We start from the raw sequence: 22,694 nt of genomic DNA, 5'->3' as shown, positions 1-22,694 counted from the left end.
GACGGTGTTTCTTTAACTATGATGCAAACTAAATGACGATATTTCCAGATCGCATGCATGGTGGATGGATTAGAAATACAAGTGAAAATATATTTTGGGTCAAATTCCCCTTACTTTTCATTAGGTGAGCAATGTTAAATATTACAAATTGATTTTTTAATTACTTTGTTATTTTTTAAATTGCAGCGATAATGATACATTTCACCAGAAATAACACCAGACCAGCAACCACAGAGCGCACACACACACACACACACAGAGAACACACACAGACCGGTTGGTCTCTCACCTCGGTGTCTCTCTCCATCTCAAGCCCCGCCTCCAGTAGCCTGGCCTCAAACTCCTCCCTGATCAGCACCATCTCTCCTTCAGCTGGGTCCGCCTCTAATTCCACCTCCACCGCCAGGTCCACACACACCTCCCCGTCTCCCGCACTCCGCTGCCCGGCTGCACATCCCAAACCTCCCTGCCCTACACCCCCCACAGGGCCGGAGAGGGGGGAGCTACCATTGGAGATGACAGAGAGGCGATGAGGGGGGTGTGGAGGGGCAGAGAGACGGTGCAGCCGGTCGCCACCCCTCACAGAGATCTGTTTGCGTTGGTAGAACACCAGAACATAGTCCACCTTCCTCCGGCCATCTGAGAAGAACTGACAAGAACTTTGGCCATCCTGGGGGGCCGCCAGTCCAACACCCCCTCCCTGGAGGAGAGGAGACAGACAGGAGACTGGTCAGTCACTGTTCAGTAGGGCAGAAGTAGCTAAATTCAACAACAACAACACCACAAATCTAAAACAGAGATGAACACACCCCTCCCTGGTTCTGAGGAGGGTGAATAGCAGGTCAACTTTATTGAAAGATGCAGAAGTTGTACAGTACCAGTCAAATGTTGACACCTACTCATTCAAGGGGTTTTTCTTTATGTTTTATATTTTCTACATTGTAGAATAATGGTAACGACATCGAAACTATGAAATAACACATCTGGAATCATGTAGTAACCAAAAGAAGTGTTCAAATCTAAATATTTTAATTCTTCAAAGTAGCCACCCTTTGCCATGATGACAGCTTTGCACATTCTAGGCCTTCTCTCAACCAGCTTCACCTGGAATGCTTTTCCAACAGTCTTGAAGGAATTCCCACATACGCTGAGCACTTGTTGGCTGCTTTTCCTTCACTCTGCGGTCCAACTCATCCCAAACCATCTGAATTGGGTTGAGGTCAGGTGATTGTGGAAGCCAGGTCATCTGATGCAGCACCATCACTCTGCTGTTCCTTCACTCTGCGGTCCAACTCATCCCAAACCATCTGAATTGGGTTGAGGTCAGGTGATTGTGGAGGTGGAGGCCAGGTCATCTGATGCAGCACTCACCACTCTGCTTTTCGATCAAATAGCCCTTCCACAGCCTGGAGGTGTGTTTTGGGTCATCGTCCTGTGGAAAACAAATGATAGTGGGACTAAGCCCAAATCAGATGGGATGGCATATCCCTGCAGAAAGCTGTGATAGCCATGTTGGAAATGAGGTCGCAGTTGTAAATGAGAACTTGTTCTCAACTAGCCTACCTGGTTAAATAAAGGTGAAATAAAAAAATAAACATTCAGTCTCCTCTGAACTGCAATCTGAGTGCAGTTAACTCTAATGAACTTATCCTCTGCAGCAGAGGTAACTCTGGCTCTTCCTTTCCTGTGGCGGTCTTCATGAGAGACAGTTTCATCACAGCACTTGAAGAAAAGTTCAATGTTCCTGAAATGTTCCGGATGAACTGACTTTCATGTCTTAAAGTAATGATGGACTGTCATTTCACTTTGCTTATTTGAGCTGTTCTTGTCATAATATGGACTTGTTCTTTCACCAAATAGGGCTATCTTCTGTATACCACCTCTACCTTGTCACAACACTACTGACTGGCTTCAAACACCTTAACTTTTAAGAAGGCTCACCTGTTAATTGAAATGCATTCCAGGTGACTACCCCATGAAGCTGGTTGAGAGAATGCCAAGAGTGTGCAAAGCTGTCATCACGGCAAAGGGTGGCTACTTCGAAAAATCTCAAATATATGTTGATTTGTTTAACACTCGTTTGGTTACTACATGATTCCATATGTGTTATTTCATGGTTTTTGTCTTCACTGTTAATCTACAATGTAGAAAAACATTTTAAAAAATAAAGAAAAACCCTGGAATGAGTAGGTGTGTCCAAACTTCTGACTGGTACTGTACATAGAAATAGCTTATGTAGAATAAGGTGTCAGGTCTATCTGAATACACACACACACACACACACACGATTCAACAAATCAACTCATCATCACGTTGACTTGTGCAATCAGGTGTTAGTGCTGGGCTGGAACGAAAGCCTGCACTCCCTGCACAGGACCAGGGTTGGAGACCACCCTGTATCTATACAGGACCAGGGTTGGAGACCACCCTGTATCTATACAGGACCAGGGTTGGAGACCACTGATGACCACCCTGTATCTATACAGGACCAGGGTCGGAGACCACCCTGTAACTATACAGGACCAGGGTTGGAGACCACCCTGTATCTATACAGGACCAGGGTTGGAGACCACCCTGTATCTATACAGGACCAGGGTTGGAGACCACCCTGTATCTATACAGGACCAGGGTTGGAGACCACTGATGACCACCCTGTATCTATACAGGACCAGGGTCGGAGACCACCCTGTAACTATACAGGACCAGGGTTGGAGACCACTCATGACCACCCAGTATCTATACAGGACCAGGGTCGGAGACCACCCTGTAACTATACAGGCCCAGGGTCGGAGACCACCCTGTAACTATACAGGACCAGGGTCGGAGACCACCCTGTAACTATACAGGACCAGGGTCGGAGACCACCCTGTAACTATACAGGACCAGGGTTGGAGACCACTCATGACCACCCAGTATCTATACAGGACCAGGGTCGGAGACCACCCTGTAACTATACAGGACCAGGGTCGGAGACCACCCTGTAACTATACAGGACCAGGGTCGGAGACCACCCTGTAACTATACAGGACCAGGGTCGGAGACCACTGATGACCACCCTATATCTATACAGGACCAGGGTTGGAGACCACTCATGACCACCCTGTATCTATACAGGACCAGGGTTGGAGACCACTCATGACCACCCTGTATCTATACAGGACCAGGGTAGGAGACCACCCTGTATCTATACAGGACTAGGGTAGGAGACCACTGATGACCACCCTGTATCTATACAGGACCAGGGTAGGAGACCACCTTGTATCTACACAGGACCAGGGTTGGAGACCACTGATGACCACCCTGTATCTATACAGGACCAGGGTAGGAGACCACCCTGTATCTATACAGGACCAGGGTAGGAGACCACCCTGTATATCCACACGACCAGGGTTGGAGACCACCCTGTAACTATACAGGACCAGGGTTGGATACCACCCTGTTTCTATACAGGACCAGGGTTGGAGACCACCCTGTATCTATACAGGACCAGGGTTGGAGACCACCCTGTATCTATACAGGACCAAGGTTGGAGACCACTGATGACCACCCGGTATCTATACAGGCCCAGGGTTGGAGACCACCCTGTGTCTATACAGGCCCAGGGTTGGAGACCACCCTGTGTCTATACAGGCCCAGGGTTGGAGACCACCCTGTGTCTATACAGGCCCAGGGTTGGAGACCACCCTGTGTCTATACAGGCCCAGGGTTGGAGACCACCCTGTGTCTATACAGGCCCAGGGTTGGAGACCACCCTGTGTCTATACAGGCCCAGGGTTGGAGACCACCCTGTGTCTATACAGGCCCAGGGTTGGAGACCACCCTGTGTCTATACAGGCCCAGGGTTGGAGACCACCCTGTGTCTATACAGGCCCAGGGTTGGAGACCACCCTGTATCTATACAGGCCCAGGGTTGGAGACCACCCTGTATCTATACAGGCCCAGGGTTGGAGACCACCCTGTATCTATACAGGCCCAGGGTTGGAGACCACCCTGTATCTATACAGGCCCAGGGTTGGAGACCACCCTGTATCTATACAGGCCCAGGGTTGGAGACCACCCTGTATCTATACAGGCCCAGGGTTGGAGACCACCCTGTATCTATACAGGCCCAGGGTTGGGGACCACCCTGTATCTATACAGGCCCAGGGTTGGGGACCACTATTGACCACCCTGTATCTCCACAGGACCAGGGTTGGAGACCACTGATGAGGTTATATCAAGGCTGGCAATGTAGGGTTAAATAATTCAGCAAGACCTTTTAGATGAGAGGTTCTCCTTGACAGTATAAATGGAGGACAATCTCTACAGTAATAACCAGCCAGGCGAAATAAAATACTCTATAACAAAAACATGTTTTCAGTTCACATGGAAAGTTTTGCAAACGTACGTACTGGGAAAGGCTTTGGCATGTCATAACAAACAAACGCAGGAGCAGAATCAACAGTTAGCAGAAAGTCAACCGTTTGCGGAGTTACTTACAGGAATCTTGTCTTGGCTGGCGTATTGATGCATTCTGTAGCGCTACAAACACAAACAGGAGAATAAAGGAACGGTGTCGTTAGACCGAGGGTAGAATAATAACGGAATAGTAGCAGGAGCTGTACGCGCAGAACTCATCATTATCAGCACGCGCATCTCGGTAATCCGTCAATTTGGGGGAGCAAAGCGACGCGCCTCTCACTTGGCAGGGGACTCAAGATTAGTAGGCTATGACCTACACACATGTTTCATCTAGAAACCTATCAAACTATAGTCTACCTGGAGCTCCCCGTGGATTAATTGGGCTATGAGTCTGACCTACAGGTTCCGTCGATACATCCGTCTGTTGATTCTGACTGCGCGCGTCCTCGGAAGTTTGGCACACGCTCAACTGATGTTCACCCAGGTGCGTTGATTGGTCGATGCTCCCTGATAAATTACGGTAACGAGGAACCAGTGGGAACAACCGGGCTCACAGGTGAGGTGATACTGATGGTTTCTACGGCGACGCGCTCAGGGAATTAAAGTGGAAAGCACTGTCATGCACGAAGAACGCATATTAATAATTGTTGTTTTTCATTACAATGAGACCGAAAAATACTACGACCTTCAAATAATGAGCAGTAGGTATCCACGCCTCTTGTTGGTGTTTATTCTTCATTAAAAGTATGTATCCACGCCTCTTGTACGTGTTCATTTTTCATACATGACAGCGCTTGCCATGTTCCTTCCCTGAGCGCGTAACCGTAGAAACGTTCCAAGTATCAACACACCTGACAGGCTCGAACGCTTTTAACACTGTCAAATGAAATACTTTTTATAGTTGAGCTATTTCGTTTTAATGTTTCTCCAACACGGTAGTCAGAAAGGTATTCAGCAAAATAAGACCGTTCAAACTGTTCCACTGAAATCATCTGATTGGACAAACATCGATATTGTTGATTTAAAACACACACACACATATATGCCTCTGACAACTTTTTTCTGTCCAAGTCAATCACTGCTCTTAAATCATGTCCATACTGTATGTGTCAGCTCCTGTAGGGAGTCTATGTCCCGACCCAGACCAGGACCTGTAGAGCCCAGGGAGATGTCCCGACCCAGACCAGGACCTGTAGAGCCCAGGGAGATGTCCCGACCAGGACCTGTAGAGCCCAGAGAGATGTCCCGACCCAGACCAGGACCCGTAGAGCCCAGGGAGATGTCCCGACCAGGACCTGTAGAGCCCAGAGAGATGTTCCGGTCCAGACCAGGACCTGTAGAGCCCAGAGAGATGTTCCGACCAGGACCTGTGGAGCCCAGAGAGATGTTCTGACCCAGACCAGGACCTGTAGAGCCCAGAGAGATGTTCCGACCAGGACCTGTAGAGCCCAGAGAGATGTCCCGACAAGGACCTGTAGAGCCCAGAGAGATGTCCAGACCAGGACCTGTAGAGCCCAGAGAGATGTTCCGACCAGGACCTGTAGAGCCCAGAGAGATGTTCCGGTCCAGAACAGGACCTGTAGAGCCCAGAGAGATGTCCCAAACCAGACCCAGATCAGGAGTACCAGGCCCCGGATCGAACAGGGCATCACTGTGTATGGACGATGACTCGCTGACAGCTGTGGCCACCCTGCAGCCACTCCATGTTCCTGCAGACACACATCATAGACACCTAGTATACACATCACATTATCCAATACACACATCATAGACACCTAGTATACACATCACATTATCCAATACACACATCATAGACACCTAGTATACACATCACATTATCCAATACACACATCATAGACACCTAGTATACACATCACATTATCCAATACACACACATCATAGACACCTAGTATACACATCACATTATCCAATACACACACATCATAGACACCTAGTATACACATCACATTATCCAATATACACACATCATAGACACCTAGTATACACATCACATTATCCAATACACACACATCATAGACGCCTACTATACACATCACATTATCCAATACACACCCATCATAGACACCTAGTATACACATCACATTATGCAATACACACCCATCATAGACCCCTAGTATACACATCACATTATCCAATACACACCCATCATAGACACCTAGTATACACATCACATTATCCAATACACACCCATCATAGACACCTAGTATACACATCACATTATCCAATACACACACATCATAGACACCTAGTATACACATCACATTATCCAATACACACCCATCATAGACACCTAGTATACACATCACATTATCCAATACACACACATCATAGACACCTAGTATACACATCACATTATCCAATATACACATCATATTGTGCTATACACATACTCAGTTACACAAAACATCTAATATCACATTATCATACCACATTATGGAACAGACAGACACACAGCAGGGTCATCTATCCTACCACATTATGGAACAGAAACACACCAGGGTCTTATATCCTACCACATTATGGAACAGACACACACCAGGGTCTTATATCCTACCACATTATGGAATAGACACACAGACAGTTCATATATCCTACCACATTATGGAACAGACACACAGACAGTTCATATATCCTACCACATTATGGAACAGACACATAGCAGGGTCATCTATCCTACCACATTATGGAACAGACACACACCAGGGTCATCTATCCTACCACATTATGGAACAGACACACAGTGGGGTCATATATCCTACCACATTATGGAACAGACACACAGCAGGGTCATATATCCTACCACATTATGGAACAGACACACAGCAGGGTCATATATCCTACCACATTATGGAACAGACACACAGCAGGGTCATATATCCTACCACATTATGGAACAGACACACAGCAGGGTCTTATATCCTACCACATTATGGAACAGACACACAGCAGGGTCATATATCCTACCACATTATGGAACACACAGACACACAGCAGGGTCTTATATCCTACCACATTATGGAACAGACACACAGCAGGGTCTTATATCCTACCACATTATGGAACAGACACACAGACAGTTCATATATCCTACCACATTATGGAACAGACACACAGACAGTTCATATATCCTACCACATTTTGGAACAGACACACAGACAGTTCATATATCCTACCACATTATGGAACAGACACACAGACAGTTCATATATCCTACCACATTATGGAACAGACACACAGCAGGGTCATATATCCTACCACATTATGGAACAGACACACAGACAGTTCATATATCCTACCACATTATGGAACAGACACACAGACAGTTCATATATCCTACCACATTATGGAACAGACACACAGACAGTTCATATATCCTACCACATTATGGAACAGACACACAGACAGTTCATATATCCTACCACATTATGGAACAGACACACAGACAGTTCATATATCCTACCACATTATGGAACAGACACACAGACAGTTCATATATCCTACCACATTATGGAACAGACACACAGACAGTTCATATATCCTACCACATTATGGAACAGACACACAGCAGGGTCATCTATCCTACCACATTATGGAACAGACACACAGACAGTTCATATATCCTACCACATTATGGAACAGACACACAGCAGGGTCTTATATCCTACCACATTATGGAACAGACACACAGACAGTTCATATATCCTACCACATTATGGAACAGACACACAGCAGGGTCTTATATCCTACCACATTATGGAACAGACACACAGCAGGGTCTTATATCCTACCACATTATGGAACAGACACACAGACAGTTCATATATCCTACCACATTATGGAACAGACACACAGCAAGGTCATCTATCCTACCACATTATGGAACAGACACACACCAGGGTCATATATCCTACCACATTATGGAACAGACACACAGACAGTTCATATATCCTACCACATTATGGAACAGACACACAGACAGTTCATATATCCTACCACATTATGGAACAGACACACAGCAGGGTCATATATCCTACCACATTATGGAACAGACACACAGCAGGGTCTTATATCCTACCACATTATGGAACAGACACACAGCAGGGTCATATATCCTACCACATTATGGAACACACAGACACACAGCAGGGTCTTATATCCTACCACATTATGGAACAGACACACAGACAGTTCATATATCCTACCACATTATGGAACAGACACACAGACAGTTCATATATCCTACCACATTTTGGAACAGACACACAGACAGTTCATATATCCTACCACATTATGGAACAGACACACAGACAGTTCATATATCCTACCACATTATGGAACAGACACACAGCAGGGTCATATATCCTACCACATTATGGAACAGACACACAGACAGTTCATATATCCTACCACATTATGGAACAGACACACAGACAGTTCATATATCCTACCACATTATGGAACAGACACACAGACAGTTCATATATCCTACCACATTATGGAACAGACACACAGACAGTTCATATATCCTACCACATTATGGAACAGACACACAGACAGTTCATATATCCTACCACATTATGGAACAGACACACAGACAGTTCATATATCCTACCACATTATGGAACAGACACACAGACAGTTCATATATCCTACCACATTATGGAACAGACACACAGCAGGGTCTTATATCCTACCACATTATGGAACAGACACACAGACAGTTCATATATCCTACCACATTATGGAACAGACACACAGCAGGGTCTTATATCCTACCACATTATGGAACAGACACACAGACAGTTCATATATCCTACCACATTATGGAACAGACACACAGCAGGGTCTTATATCCTACCACATTATGGAACAGACACACAGCAGGGTCTTATATCCTACCACATTATGGAACAGACACACAGACAGTTCATATATCCTACCACATTATGGAACAGACACACAGCAAGGTCATCTATCCTACCACATTATGGAACAGACACACACCAGGGTCATATATCCTACCACATTATGGAACAGACACACAGACAGTTCATATATCCTACCACATTATGGAACAGACACACAGACAGTTCATATATCCTACCACATTATGGAACAGACACACAGACAGTTCATATATCCTACCACATTATGGAACAGACACACAGACAGTTCATATATCCTACCACATTATGGAACAGACACACAGACAGTTCATATATCCTACCACATTATGGAACAGACACACAGCAGGGTCTTATATCCTACCACATTATGGAACAGACACACAGACAGTTCATATATCCTACCACATTATGGAACAGACACACAGCAGGGTCTTATATCCTACCACATTATGGAACAGACACACAGACAGTTCATATATCCTACCACATTATGGAACAGACACACAGCAGGGTCATCTATCCTACCACATTATGGAACAGACACACACCAGGGTCATATATCCTACCACATTATGGAACAGACACACACAGCAGGGTCTTATATCCTACCACATTATGGAACAGACACACAGACAGTTCATATATCCTACCACATTATGTAACAGACACACAGACAGTTCATATATCCTACCACATTATGGAACAGACACACAGCAGGGTCTTATATCCTACCACATTATGGAACAGACACACAGCAGGGTCATATATCCTACCACATTATGGAACAGACACACAGCAGGGTCTTATATCCTACCACATTATGGAACAGACACACAGCAGGGTCTTATATCCTACCACATTATGGAACAGACACACACAGCAGGGTCTTATATCCTACCACATTATGGAACAGACACACAGCAGGGTCTTATATCCTACCACATTATGGAACAGACACACAGACAGTTCATATATCCTACCACATTATGGAACAGACACACAGACAGGTCATATATCCTACCACATTATGGAACAGACACACAGCAGGGTCTTATATCCTACCACATTATGGAACACACACACGGGCAGGGTCATCTATCCTACCACATTATGGAACAGACACACAGCAGGGTCTTATATCCTACCACATTATGGAACAGACACACACCAGGGTCATCTATCCTACCACATTATGGAACAGAAACACAGACAGTTCATATATCCTATCACATTATGGAACAGACAGACACACAGCAGGGTCATATATCCTACCACATTATGGAACAGACACACAGCAGCGTCTTATATCCTACCACATTATGGAACACACAGACACACAGCAGGGTCATCTATCCTACCACATTATGGAACAGACACACAGCAGGGTCATATATCCTACCACATTATGGAACAGACACACAGCAGGGTCATATATCCTACCACATTATGGAACACACAGACACACAGCAGGGTCATATATCCTACCACATTATGGAACAGACACACAGCAGGGTCTTATATCCTACCACATTATGGAACACACAGACACACAGCAGGGTCATATATCCTACCACATTATGGAACAGACACACAGCAGGGTCATCTATCCTACCACATTATGGAACAGACTCACAGCAGGGTCATATATCCTACCACATTATGGAACAGACACACACCAGGGTCATCTATCCTACCACATTATGGAACAGACACACAGCAGGGTCTTATATCCTACCACATTATGGAACACACAGACACACAGCAGGGTCATCTATCCTACCACATTATGGAACAGACACACAGCAGGGTCTTATATCCTACCACATTATGGAACAGACAGACACACAGCAGGGTCATATATCCTACCACATTATGGAACAGACACACAGCAGGGTCATATATCCTACCACATTATGGAACACACAGACACACAGCAGGGTCAAATATCCTACCACATTATGGAACAGACACACAGCAGGGTCATATATCCTACCACATTATGGAACAGACACACAGCAGGGTCTTATATCCTACCACATTATGGAACACACAGACACACAGCAGGGTCATATATCCTACCACATTATGGAACAGACACACAGCAGGGTCATATATCCTACCACATTATGGAACAGACACACAGCAGGGTCATCTATCCTACCACATTATGGAACAGACACACAGCAGGGTCTTATATCCTACCACATTATGGAACAGACACACAGCAGGGTCATATATCCTACCACATTATGGAACACACAGACACACAGCAGGGTCATCTATCCTACCACATTATGGAACAGACACACAGACAGTTCATATATCCTACCACATTATGGAACAGACAGACACACAGCAGGGTCATATAGCCTACCACATTATGGAACAGACACACAGCAGGGTCATCTATCCTACCACATTATGGAACAGACACACAGCAGGGTCATATATCCTACCACATTATGGAACAGACACACAGCAGGGTCTTATATCCTACCACATTATGGAACAGACACACAGCAGGGTCATATATCCTACCACATTATGGAACAGACACACAGCAGGGTCATATATCCTACCACATTATGGAACAGACACACAGACAGTTCATATATCCTACCACATTATGGAACAGACACACAACAGGGTCATCTATCCTACCACATTATGGAACAGAAACACAGACAGGTCATATATCCTACCACATTGTGGAACAGACACACAGCAGGGTCATATATCCTACCACATTATGGAACAGACACACAGCAGGGGTCATATATCCTACCACATTATGGAACAGACACACAGACAGTTCATATATCCTACCACATTATGGAACAGACAGACAGCAGGGTCATATATCCTACCACATTATGGAACAGACACACAGCAGGGTCTTATATCCTACCACATTATGGAACAGACACACAGCAGGGTCATATATCCTACCACATTATGGAACACACAGACACACAGCAGGGTCATCTATCCTACCACATTATGGAACAGACACACAGACAGTTCATATATCCTACCACATTATGCAACAGACAGACACACAGCAGGGTCATATATCCTACCACATTATGGAACAGACACACAGCAGGGTCATCTATCCTACCACATTATGGAACAGACACACAGCAGGGTCATATATCCTACCACATTATGGAACAGACACACAGCAGGGTCTTATATCCTACCACATTATGGAACAGACACACAGCAGGGTCATATATCCTACCACATTATGGAACAGACACACAGCAGGGTCATATATCCTACCACATTATGGAACAGACACACAGACAGTTCATATATCCTACCACATTATGGAACAGACACACAACAGGGTCATCTATCCTACCACATTATGGAACAGACACACAGACAGGTCATATATCCTACCACATTGTGGAACAGACACACAGCAGGGTCATATATCCTACCACATTATGGAACAGACACACAGCAGGGGTCATATATCCTACCACATTATGGAACAGACACACAGACAGTTCATATATCCTACCACATTATGGAACAGACAGACAGCAGGGTCATATATCCTACCACATTATGGAACAGACACACAGCAGGGTCATATATCCTACCACATTATGGAACAGACACACAGCAGGGTCATATATCCTACCACATTATGGAACAGACACACAGCAGGGTCATATATCCTACCACATTATGGAACAGACACACAGACAGTTCATATATCCTACCACATTATGTAACAGACACACAGACAGTTCATATATCCTATCACATTATGGAACAGACACACACCAGGGTCATCTATCCTACCACATTATGGAACAGACAGACACACAGCAGGGTCTTATATCCTACCACATTATGGAACAGACACACAGACAGTTCATATATCCTATCACATTATGGAACAGACACACACCAGGGTCATCTATCCTACCACATTATGGAACAGACACACAGACAGTTCGTATATCCTACCACATTATGGAACAGACACACAGACAGTTCATATATCCTACCACATTATGGAACAGACACACAGTGGGGTCATATATCCTACCACATTATGGAACAGACACACAGCAGGGTCATATATCCTACCACATTATGGAACAGACACACAGTGGGGTCATATATCCTACCACATTATGGAACAGACACACAGCAGGGTCATATATCCTACCACATTATGGAACAGACACACAGCAGGGTCATATATCCTACCACATTATGGAACACATAGACACACAGCAGGGTCATATATCCTACCACATTATGGAACAGACACACAGACAGTTCATATATCCTACCACATTATGGAACAGACACACAGCAGGGTCGTATATCCTACCAAATTATGGAACAGACACACAGTGGGGTCATATATCCTACCACATTATGGAACACACAGACACACAGCAGGGTCATCTATCCTACCACATTATGGAACAGACACACAGACAGTTCATATATCCTACCACATTATGGAACAGACACACAGCAGGGTCATATATCCTACCACATTATGGAACACACAGACACACAGCAGGGTCATACATCCTACCACATTATGGAACACACAGACACACAGCAGGGTCATGCATCCTACCACATTATGTAACACACAGACCCACATTAGGGTCATATATCCTACCACATTATTGAACACACAGACACACAGCACGGTCATATATCCTACCACATTATGGAACACACAGACACACAGCAGGGTCAAATATCCTACCACATTATGGAACAGACACACACCAGGGTCATATATCCTATCACATTATGGAACAGACACACAGACAGTTCATATATCCTATCACATTATGGAACAGACACACACCAGGGTCATCTATCCTACCACATTATGGAACAGACACACAGACAGTTCGTATATCCTACCACATTATGGAACAGACACACAGACAGTTCATATATCCTACCACATTATGGAACAGACACACAGTGGGGTCATATATCCTACCACATTATGGAACAGACACACAGCAGGGTCATATATCCTACCACATTATGGAACAGACACACAGTGGGGTCATATATCCTACCACATTATGGAACAGACACACAGCAGGGTCATATATCCTACCACATTATGGAACAGACACACAGCAGGGTCATATATCCTACCACATTATGGAACACATAGACACACAGCAGGGTCATATATCCTACCACATTATGGAACAGACACACAGACAGTTCATATATCCTACCACATTATGGAACAGACACACAGCAGGGTCGTATATCCTACCAAATTATGGAACAGACACACAGTGGGGTCATATATCCTACCACATTATGGAACACACAGACACACAGCAGGGTCATCTATCCTACCACATTATGGAACAGACACACAGACAGTTCATATATCCTACCACATTATGGAACAGACACACAGCAGGGTCATATATCCTACCACATTATGGAACACACAGACACACAGCAGGGTCATACATCCTACCACATTATGGAACACACAGACACACAGCAGGGTCATGCATCCTACCACATTATGTAACACACAGACCCACATTAGGGTCATATATCCTACCACATTATTGAACACACAGACACACAGCACGGTCATATATCCTACCACATTATGGAACACACAGACACACAGCAGGGTCAAATATCCTACCACATTATGGAACAGACACACACCAGGGTCATATATCCTATCACATTATGGAACAGACACACAGACAGGTCATATATCCTACCACATTATGGAACAGACACACACCAGGGTCATATATCCTACCACATTATGGAACAGACACACAGACAGGTCATATATCCTACCACATTATGGAACAGACACACAGCAGGGTCATATATCCTACCACATTATGGAACACACAGACACACAGCAGGGTCAAATATCCTACCACATTATGGAACACATAGACACACAGCAGGGTCATATATCCTACCACATTATGGAACACATAGACACACAGCAGGGTCATATATCCTATCACATTATGGAACAGACACACAGACAGGTCATATATCCTACCACATTATGGAACACACAGACACACAGACAGTTCATATATCCTACCACATTATGGAACAGACACACAGACAGGTCATATATCCTACCACATTATGGAACAGACACACAGACAGTTCATATATCCTACCACATTATGGAACAGACACACAGACCGGCTATATATCCTACCACATTATGGAACAGACATACAGCAGGGACATACATCCTACCACATTATTGAACCCACAGACACACAGTGGGGTCATATATCCTACCACATTATGGAACAGACACACAGACAGTTCATATATCCTACCACATTATGGAACCCACAGACACACAGCAGGGTCATCTATCCTACCACATTATGGAACAGACACACAGACTGTTCATATATTCTACCACATTATGGAACAGACACACAGACTGTTCATATATTCTACCACATTATGGAACAGACACACAGACTGTTCATATATTCTACCACATTATGGAACAGACACACAGACAGTTCATATATCCTACCAGATTATGGAACACACAGACACACAGTGGGGTCATATATCCTACCACATTATGGAACAGGCACACAGACACACAGCAGGGTCATGTATCCTACCACATTATGGAACAGACACACAGATTGTTCATTTATCCTACCACAATATGGAACAGACACACAGACAGTTCATATATCCTACCACATTATGGAACACACAGACACACAGTGGGGTCATATATCCTACCACATTATGGAACAGGCACACAGCAGGGTCATATATCCTACCACATTATGGAACAGACACACAGACAGGTCATATATCCTACCACATTATGGAACAGACACACAGCAGGGTCATATATCCTACCACATTATGGAACAGACACACAGCAGGGTCTTATATCCTACCACATTATGGAACACATAGACACACAGCAGGGTCATATATCCTACCACATTATGGAACACATAGACACACAGCAGGGTCATATATCCTACCACATTATGGAACACACAGACACACAGCAGGGTCATATATCCTACCACATTATGGAACAGACACACAGCAGGGTCATATATCCTACCACATTATGGAACAGACACACAGCAGGGTCATATATCCTACCACATTATGGAACAGACACACAGCAGGATCAGCCAGGAGGGATGTATGATGTCTAAAAGCGGTGTGATTATTTAGAGAGCGTCGCCATAGTGACACGATGTGCTGGATTCAGCACCATGGACAGACTCCCCAGTGTTATAAATATCTAATGGTTTCTAATGGAGGTCCTGCTGTGACTAGTAATACATAGAACTGCCCACCCCCCCACCCCCACCTCGACCTGAAAGCTTTTGGACATCAAAGCAACGTTGAAGGAACACTATTTTAATCATAAATATAACCCCCCCTCCCCTGTGACACTTACGGAGAACACCATCACGTTCGTGACAGTCTCCCCTTTCCACAGAGTGGTCATAGTGGTTTGTGGATTAAACCACGACAGACTTGAGAAGATAGATTTTCGGGATGTCTCAGGGGTCAATGTATAGAATGTATTATACAAGAGACATCATTCACAAATTCTACAGCACAACATGTATTTTATCTATCCTGTTGATAAAGGAAGGTAGAGTAGAGAGTTCCCATCAGGTCAGTAGAGAACCATGTAGAGAGTTCCCATCAGGTCAGTAGAGAACCATGTAGAGAGTTCCCATCAGGTCAGTACAGAACCATGTAGAGAGTTCCCATCAGGTCAGTACAGAACCATGTAGAGAGTTCCCATCAGGTCAGTACAGAACCATGTAGAGAGTTCCCATCAGGTCAGTACAGAACCATGTAGAGAGTTCCCATCAGGTCAGTACAGAACCATGTAGAGAGTTCCCATCAGGTCAGTACAGAACCATGTAGAGAGTTCCCATGAGGTCAGTAGCCATCAGGTCAGTACAGAACCATGTAGAGAGTTCCCATCAGGTCAGTAGAGAACCATGTAGAGAGTTCCCATCAGGTCAGTACAGAACCATGTAGAGAGTTCCCATCAGGTCAGTACAGAACCACGTAGAGAGTTCCCATCAGGTCAGTACAGAACCATGTAGAGAGTTCCCATCAGGTAATTACAGAACCATGTAGAGAGTTCCCATCAGGTCAGTACAGAACCATGTAGAGAGTTCCCATCAGGTCAGTATAGAACCACGTAGAGATTTCCCATCAGGTCAGTACAGAACCATGTAGAGAGTTCCCATCAGGTCAGTACAGAACCATGTAGAGAGTTCCCATCAGGTCAGTACAGAACCACGTAGAGAGTTCCCATCAGGTCAGTAGAGAACCATGTAGAGAGTTCTCATCAGGTCAGTAGCCATCAGGTCAGTATAGAACCATGTAGAGAGTTCCCATCAGGTCAGTACAGAACCATGTAGAGAGTTCCCATCTGGTCAGTACAGAACCATGTAGAGAGTTCCCATCAGGTCAGTACAGAACCATGTAGAGAGTTCCCATCAGGTCAGTACAGAACCATGTAGAGAGTTCCCATCAGGTCAGTACAGAACCATGTAGAGAGTTCCCATCAGGTCAGTAGCCATCAGGTCAGTACAGAACCATGTCGAGAGTTCCCATCAGGTCAGTACAGAACCATGTAGAGAGTTCCCATCAGGTCAGTACAGAACCATGTATAGAGTTCCCATCAGGTCAGTACAGAACCATGTAGAGAGTTCCCATCAAGTCAGTACAGAACCATGTAGAGAGTTCCCATCAGGTCAGTACAGAACCATGTAGAGAGTTCCCATCAGGTCAGTACAGAACCATGTAGAGAGTTCCCATCAGGTCAGTACAGAACCATGTAGAGAGTTCCCATCAGGTCAGTACAGAACCATGTAGAGAGTTCCCATCAGGTCAGTACAGAACCATGTAGAGAGTTCCCATCAGGTCAGTACAGAACCATGTAGAGAGTTCCCATCAGGTCAGTACAGAACCATGTAGAGAGTTCCCATCAGGTCAGTAGCCATCAGGTCAGTACAGAACCATGTCGAGAGTTCCCATCAGGTCAGTACAGAACCATGTAGAGAGTTCCCATCAGGTCAGTACAGAACCATGTAGAGAGTTCCCATCAGGTCAGTACAGAACCATGTAGAGAGTTCCCATCAGGTCAGTACAGAACCATGTAGAGAGTTCCCATCTGGTCAGTACAGAACCATGTAGAGAGTTCCCATCAGGTCAGTACAGAACCATGTAGAGAGTTCCCATCAGGTCAGTAGCCATCAGGTCAGTACAGAACCATGTCGAGAGTTCCCATCAGGTCAGTACAGAACCATGTAGAGAGTTCCCATCAGGTCAGTAGAGAACCATGTAGAGAGTTCCCATCAGGTCAGTACAGAACCATGTAGATAGTTCCCATCAGGTCAGTACAGAACCATGTAGAGAGTTCCCATCAGGTCAGTAGCCATCAGGTCAGTACAGAACCATGTCGAGAGTTCCCATCAGGTCAGTACAGAACCATGTAGAGAGTTCCCATCAGGTCAGTACAGAACCATGTAGAGAGTTCCCATCAGGTCAGTACAGAACCATGTAGAGAGTTCCCATCAGGTCAGTACAGAACCATGTAGAGAGTTCCCATCAGGTCAGTACAGAACCATGTAGATAGTTCCCATCAGGTCAGTACAGAACCATGTAGAGAGTTCCCATCAGGTCAGTAGCCATCAGGTCAGTACAGAACCATGTAGAGAGTTCCCATCAGGTCAGTACAGAACCATGTAGAGAGTTCCCATCAGGTCAGTACAGAACCATGTAGAGAGTTCCCATCAGGTCAGTACAGAACCATGTAGAGAGTTCCCATCAGGTCAGTACAGAACCTTGTAGAGAGATCCCATCAGGTCAGTACAGAACCATGTAGAGAGTTCCCATCAGGTCAGTACAGAACCATGTAGAGAGTTCCCATCAGGTCAGTACAGAACCATGTAGAGAGTTCCCATCAGGTCAGTACAGAACCTTGTAGAGAGTTCCCATCGGGTCAGTACAGAACCATGTAGAGAGTTCCCATCAGGTCAGTACAGAACCATGTAGAGAGTTCCCGTCAGGTCAGTAACAGCAGACAGTCACATGGTCAGTACAGAACCATGTAGAGAGTTCCCATCAGGTCAGTACAGAACCATGTAGAGAGTTCCCATCAGGTCAGTACAGAACCATGTAGAGAGTTCCCATCAGGTCAGTACAGAACCATGTAGAGAGTTCCCATCAGGTCAGTACAGAACCATGTAGAGAGTTCCCATCAGGTCAGTACAGAACCATGTAGATAGTTCCCATCAGGTCAGTACAGAACCATGTAGAGAGTTCCCATCAGGTCAGTACAGAACCATGTAGAGAGTTCCCATCAGGTCAGTAGCCATCAGGTCAGTACAGAACCATGTCGAGAGTTCCCATCAGGTCAGTACAGAACCATGTAGAGAGTTCCCATCAGGTCAGTACAGAACCATGTAGAGAGTTCCCATCAGGTCAGTACAGAACCATGTAGAGAGTTCCCATCAGGTCAGTACAGAACCATGTAGAGAGTTCCCATCTGGTCAGTACAGAACCATGTAGAGAGTTCCCATCAGGTCAGTACAGAACCATGTAGAGAGTTCCCATCAGGTCAGTAGCCATCAGGTCAGTACAGAACCATGTCGAGAGTTCCCATCAGGTCAGTACAGAACCATGTAGAGAGTTCCCATCAGGTCAGTAGAGAACCATGTAGAGAGTTCCCATCAGGTCAGTACAGAACCATGTAGATAGTTCCCATCAGGTCAGTACAGAACCATGTAGAGAGTTCCCATCAGGTCAGTACAGAACCATGTAGAGAGTTCCCATCAGGTCAGTACAGAACCATGTAGAGAGTTCCCATCAGGTCAGTACAGAACCATGTAGAGAGTTCCCATCAGGTCAGTACAGAACCATGTAGAGAGTTCCCATCAGGTCAGTACAGAACCATGTAGAGAGTTCCCATCAGGTCAGTACAGAACCATGTAGAGAGTTCCCGTCAGGTCAGTAACATCAGACAGTCACATGGTCAGTACAGAACCATGTAGAGAGTTCCCATCAGGTCAGTACAGAACCATGTAGAGAGTTCCCATCAGGTCAGTAACAGCAGACAGTCACATGGTCAGTACAGAACCATGTAGAGAGTTCCCATCAGGTCAGTACAGAACCATGTAGAGAGTTCCCATCAGGTCAGTACAGAACCATGTAGAGAGTTCCCATCAGGTCAGTACAGAACCATGTAGAGAGTTCCCATCAGGTCAGTAACAGCAGACAGTCACATGGTCAGTACAGAACCATGTAGAGAGTTCCCATCAGGTCAGTACAGAACCATGTAGAGAGTTCCCATCAGGTCAGTACAGAACCATGTAGAGAGTTCCCATCAGGTCAGTAACAGCAGACAGTCACATGGTCAGTACAGAACCATGTAGAGAGTTCCCCTCAGGTCAGTACAGAACCATGTAGAGAGTTCCCATCAGGTCAGTACAGAACCATGTAGAGAGTTCCCATCAGGTCAGTTGAGTACAGAACCATGTAGAGAGTTCCCATCAGGTCAGTACAGAACCATGTAGAGAGTTCCCATCTGGTCAGTACAGAACCATGTAGAGAGTTCCCATCAGGTCAGTACAGAACCATGTAGAGAGTTCCCATCTGGTCAGTACAGAACCATGTAGAGAGTTCCCATCAGGTCAGTACAGAACCATGTAGAGAGTTCCCATCTGGTCAGTACAGAACCATGTAGAGAGTTCCCATCAGGTCAGTAACAGCAGACAGTCACATGGTCAGTACAGAACCATGTAGAGAGTTCCCATCAGGTCAGTACAGAACCATGTAGAGAGTTCCCATCAGGTCAGTACAGAACCATGTAGAGAGTTCCCATCAGGTCAGTACAGAACCATGTAGAGAGTTCCCATCTGGTCAGTACAGAACCATGTAGAGAGTTCCCATCAGGTCAGTACAGAACCATGTAGAGAGTTCCCATCAGGTCAGTACAGAACCATGTAGAGAGTTCCCATCTGGTCAGTACAGAACCATGTAGAGAGTTCCCATCAGGTCAGTACAGAACCATGTAGAGAGTTCCCATCAGGTCAGTACAGAACCATGTAGAGAGTTCCCATCAGGTCAGTACAGAACCATGTAGAGAGTTCCCATCAGGTCAGTACAGAACCATGTAGAGAGTTCCCATCTGGTCAGTACAGAACCATGTAGAGAGTTCCCATCAGGTCAGTACAGAACCATGTAGAGAGTTCCCATCAGGTCAGTACAGAACCATGTAGAGAGTTCCCATCAGGTCAGTACAGAACCATGTAGAGAGTTCCCATCAGGTCAGTAACAGCAGACAGTCACATGGTCAGTACAGAACCATGTGATATATTTAACATCTAACCATAATAAGCTGATCCTGAGAACAACAGGATCCTGTGTGGCTCAGTCGGTAGAGCATGGCGCTTGCAACGCCAAGCGTCGTGGGTTCGATTCCCGCTGGGGCCACCCATATGTAAAAGTAGTGGCCCCAGCCGACTTGTAAGTCGCTTTGGACAAAAGCGTCTGCTAAATGGGATATATTATTATTATATTATATATTAAGGGACTGGACACTGGTTCTTACCTGTACAGGAGGGGGGCCTTCCAGTTGCCATGGTGAGACAGACAGACAGAGCGTCCTGTGTGTTGAGTTGAGAGGATATTCTCAATGTGTCCAGGCTTAGTGCTGTAACTAGCAGCAGTTAGGGTTAGAGTGTGTTAGGTTGTGGTCTGGGGTTAATTCCCTAATGGGAGATTAAGGGAGGAGAAACCCTGCTCTAATGACTGTCCTTCTGTCCTCTTCTGTTGAGGTTTACTGGCTATGTGGAACTGCTCTGTTGAGGTTTACTGGCTATATGGAACTGTTCTGTTGAGGTTTACTGGCTATATGGAACTGTTCTGTTCTGTAGAGGTTTACTGGCTATATGGAACTGTTCTGTTGAGGTTTACTGGCTATATGGAACTGTTCTGTTGAGGTTTACTGGCTATATGAAACTGTTCTGTTGAGGTTTACTGGCTATGTGGAACTGCTCTGTTGAGGTTTACTGGCTATATGGAACTGTTCTGTTGAGGTTTACTGGCTATATGGAACTGTTCTGTTCTGTTGAGGTTTACTGGCTATATGGAACTGTTCTGTTGAGGTTTACTGGCTATATGGAACTGTTCTGTTGAGGTTTACTGGCTATATGGAACTGTTCTGTTCTGTTGAGGTTTACTGGCTATATGGAACTGTTCTGTTCTGTTGAGGTTTACTGGCTATATGGAACTGTTCTGTTCTGTTGAGGTTTACTG

General features: G+C 45.2%; 1 protein-coding gene across 1 annotated transcript in view; it reads right to left on the bottom strand.

Annotated features, from left to right (window-relative positions):
- LOC135535983 (anoctamin-1-like) overlaps window positions 1-22,018 on the bottom strand; it is a 153,389-nt gene extending 131,371 nt beyond the window's left edge. Inside the window, exons 1-4 of the mRNA XM_064962385.1 lie at window positions 21,988-22,018; window positions 5,503-6,110; window positions 4,480-4,521; window positions 290-700 (exon numbers count right to left, since the gene is read on the bottom strand). Of these exons, the coding sequence (XP_064818457.1) occupies window positions 290-700; window positions 4,480-4,521; window positions 5,503-6,110; window positions 21,988-22,018 (1,092 nt within the window). The remainder of the gene's footprint in view (window positions 1-289; window positions 701-4,479; window positions 4,522-5,502; window positions 6,111-21,987) is intronic.
- Window positions 22,019-22,694: the final 676 nt, after the last annotated feature.

Source organism: Oncorhynchus masou, unplaced genomic scaffold, assembly GCF_036934945.1.
Source record: "Oncorhynchus masou masou isolate Uvic2021 unplaced genomic scaffold, UVic_Omas_1.1 unplaced_scaffold_540, whole genome shotgun sequence".
NCBI classification, from domain to species: Eukaryota; Metazoa; Chordata; class Actinopteri; order Salmoniformes; family Salmonidae; genus Oncorhynchus; species Oncorhynchus masou.
The sequence above is the reverse complement of the archived record's forward strand: the minus strand, read 5'-3'. Positions and strand labels throughout refer to the sequence as shown.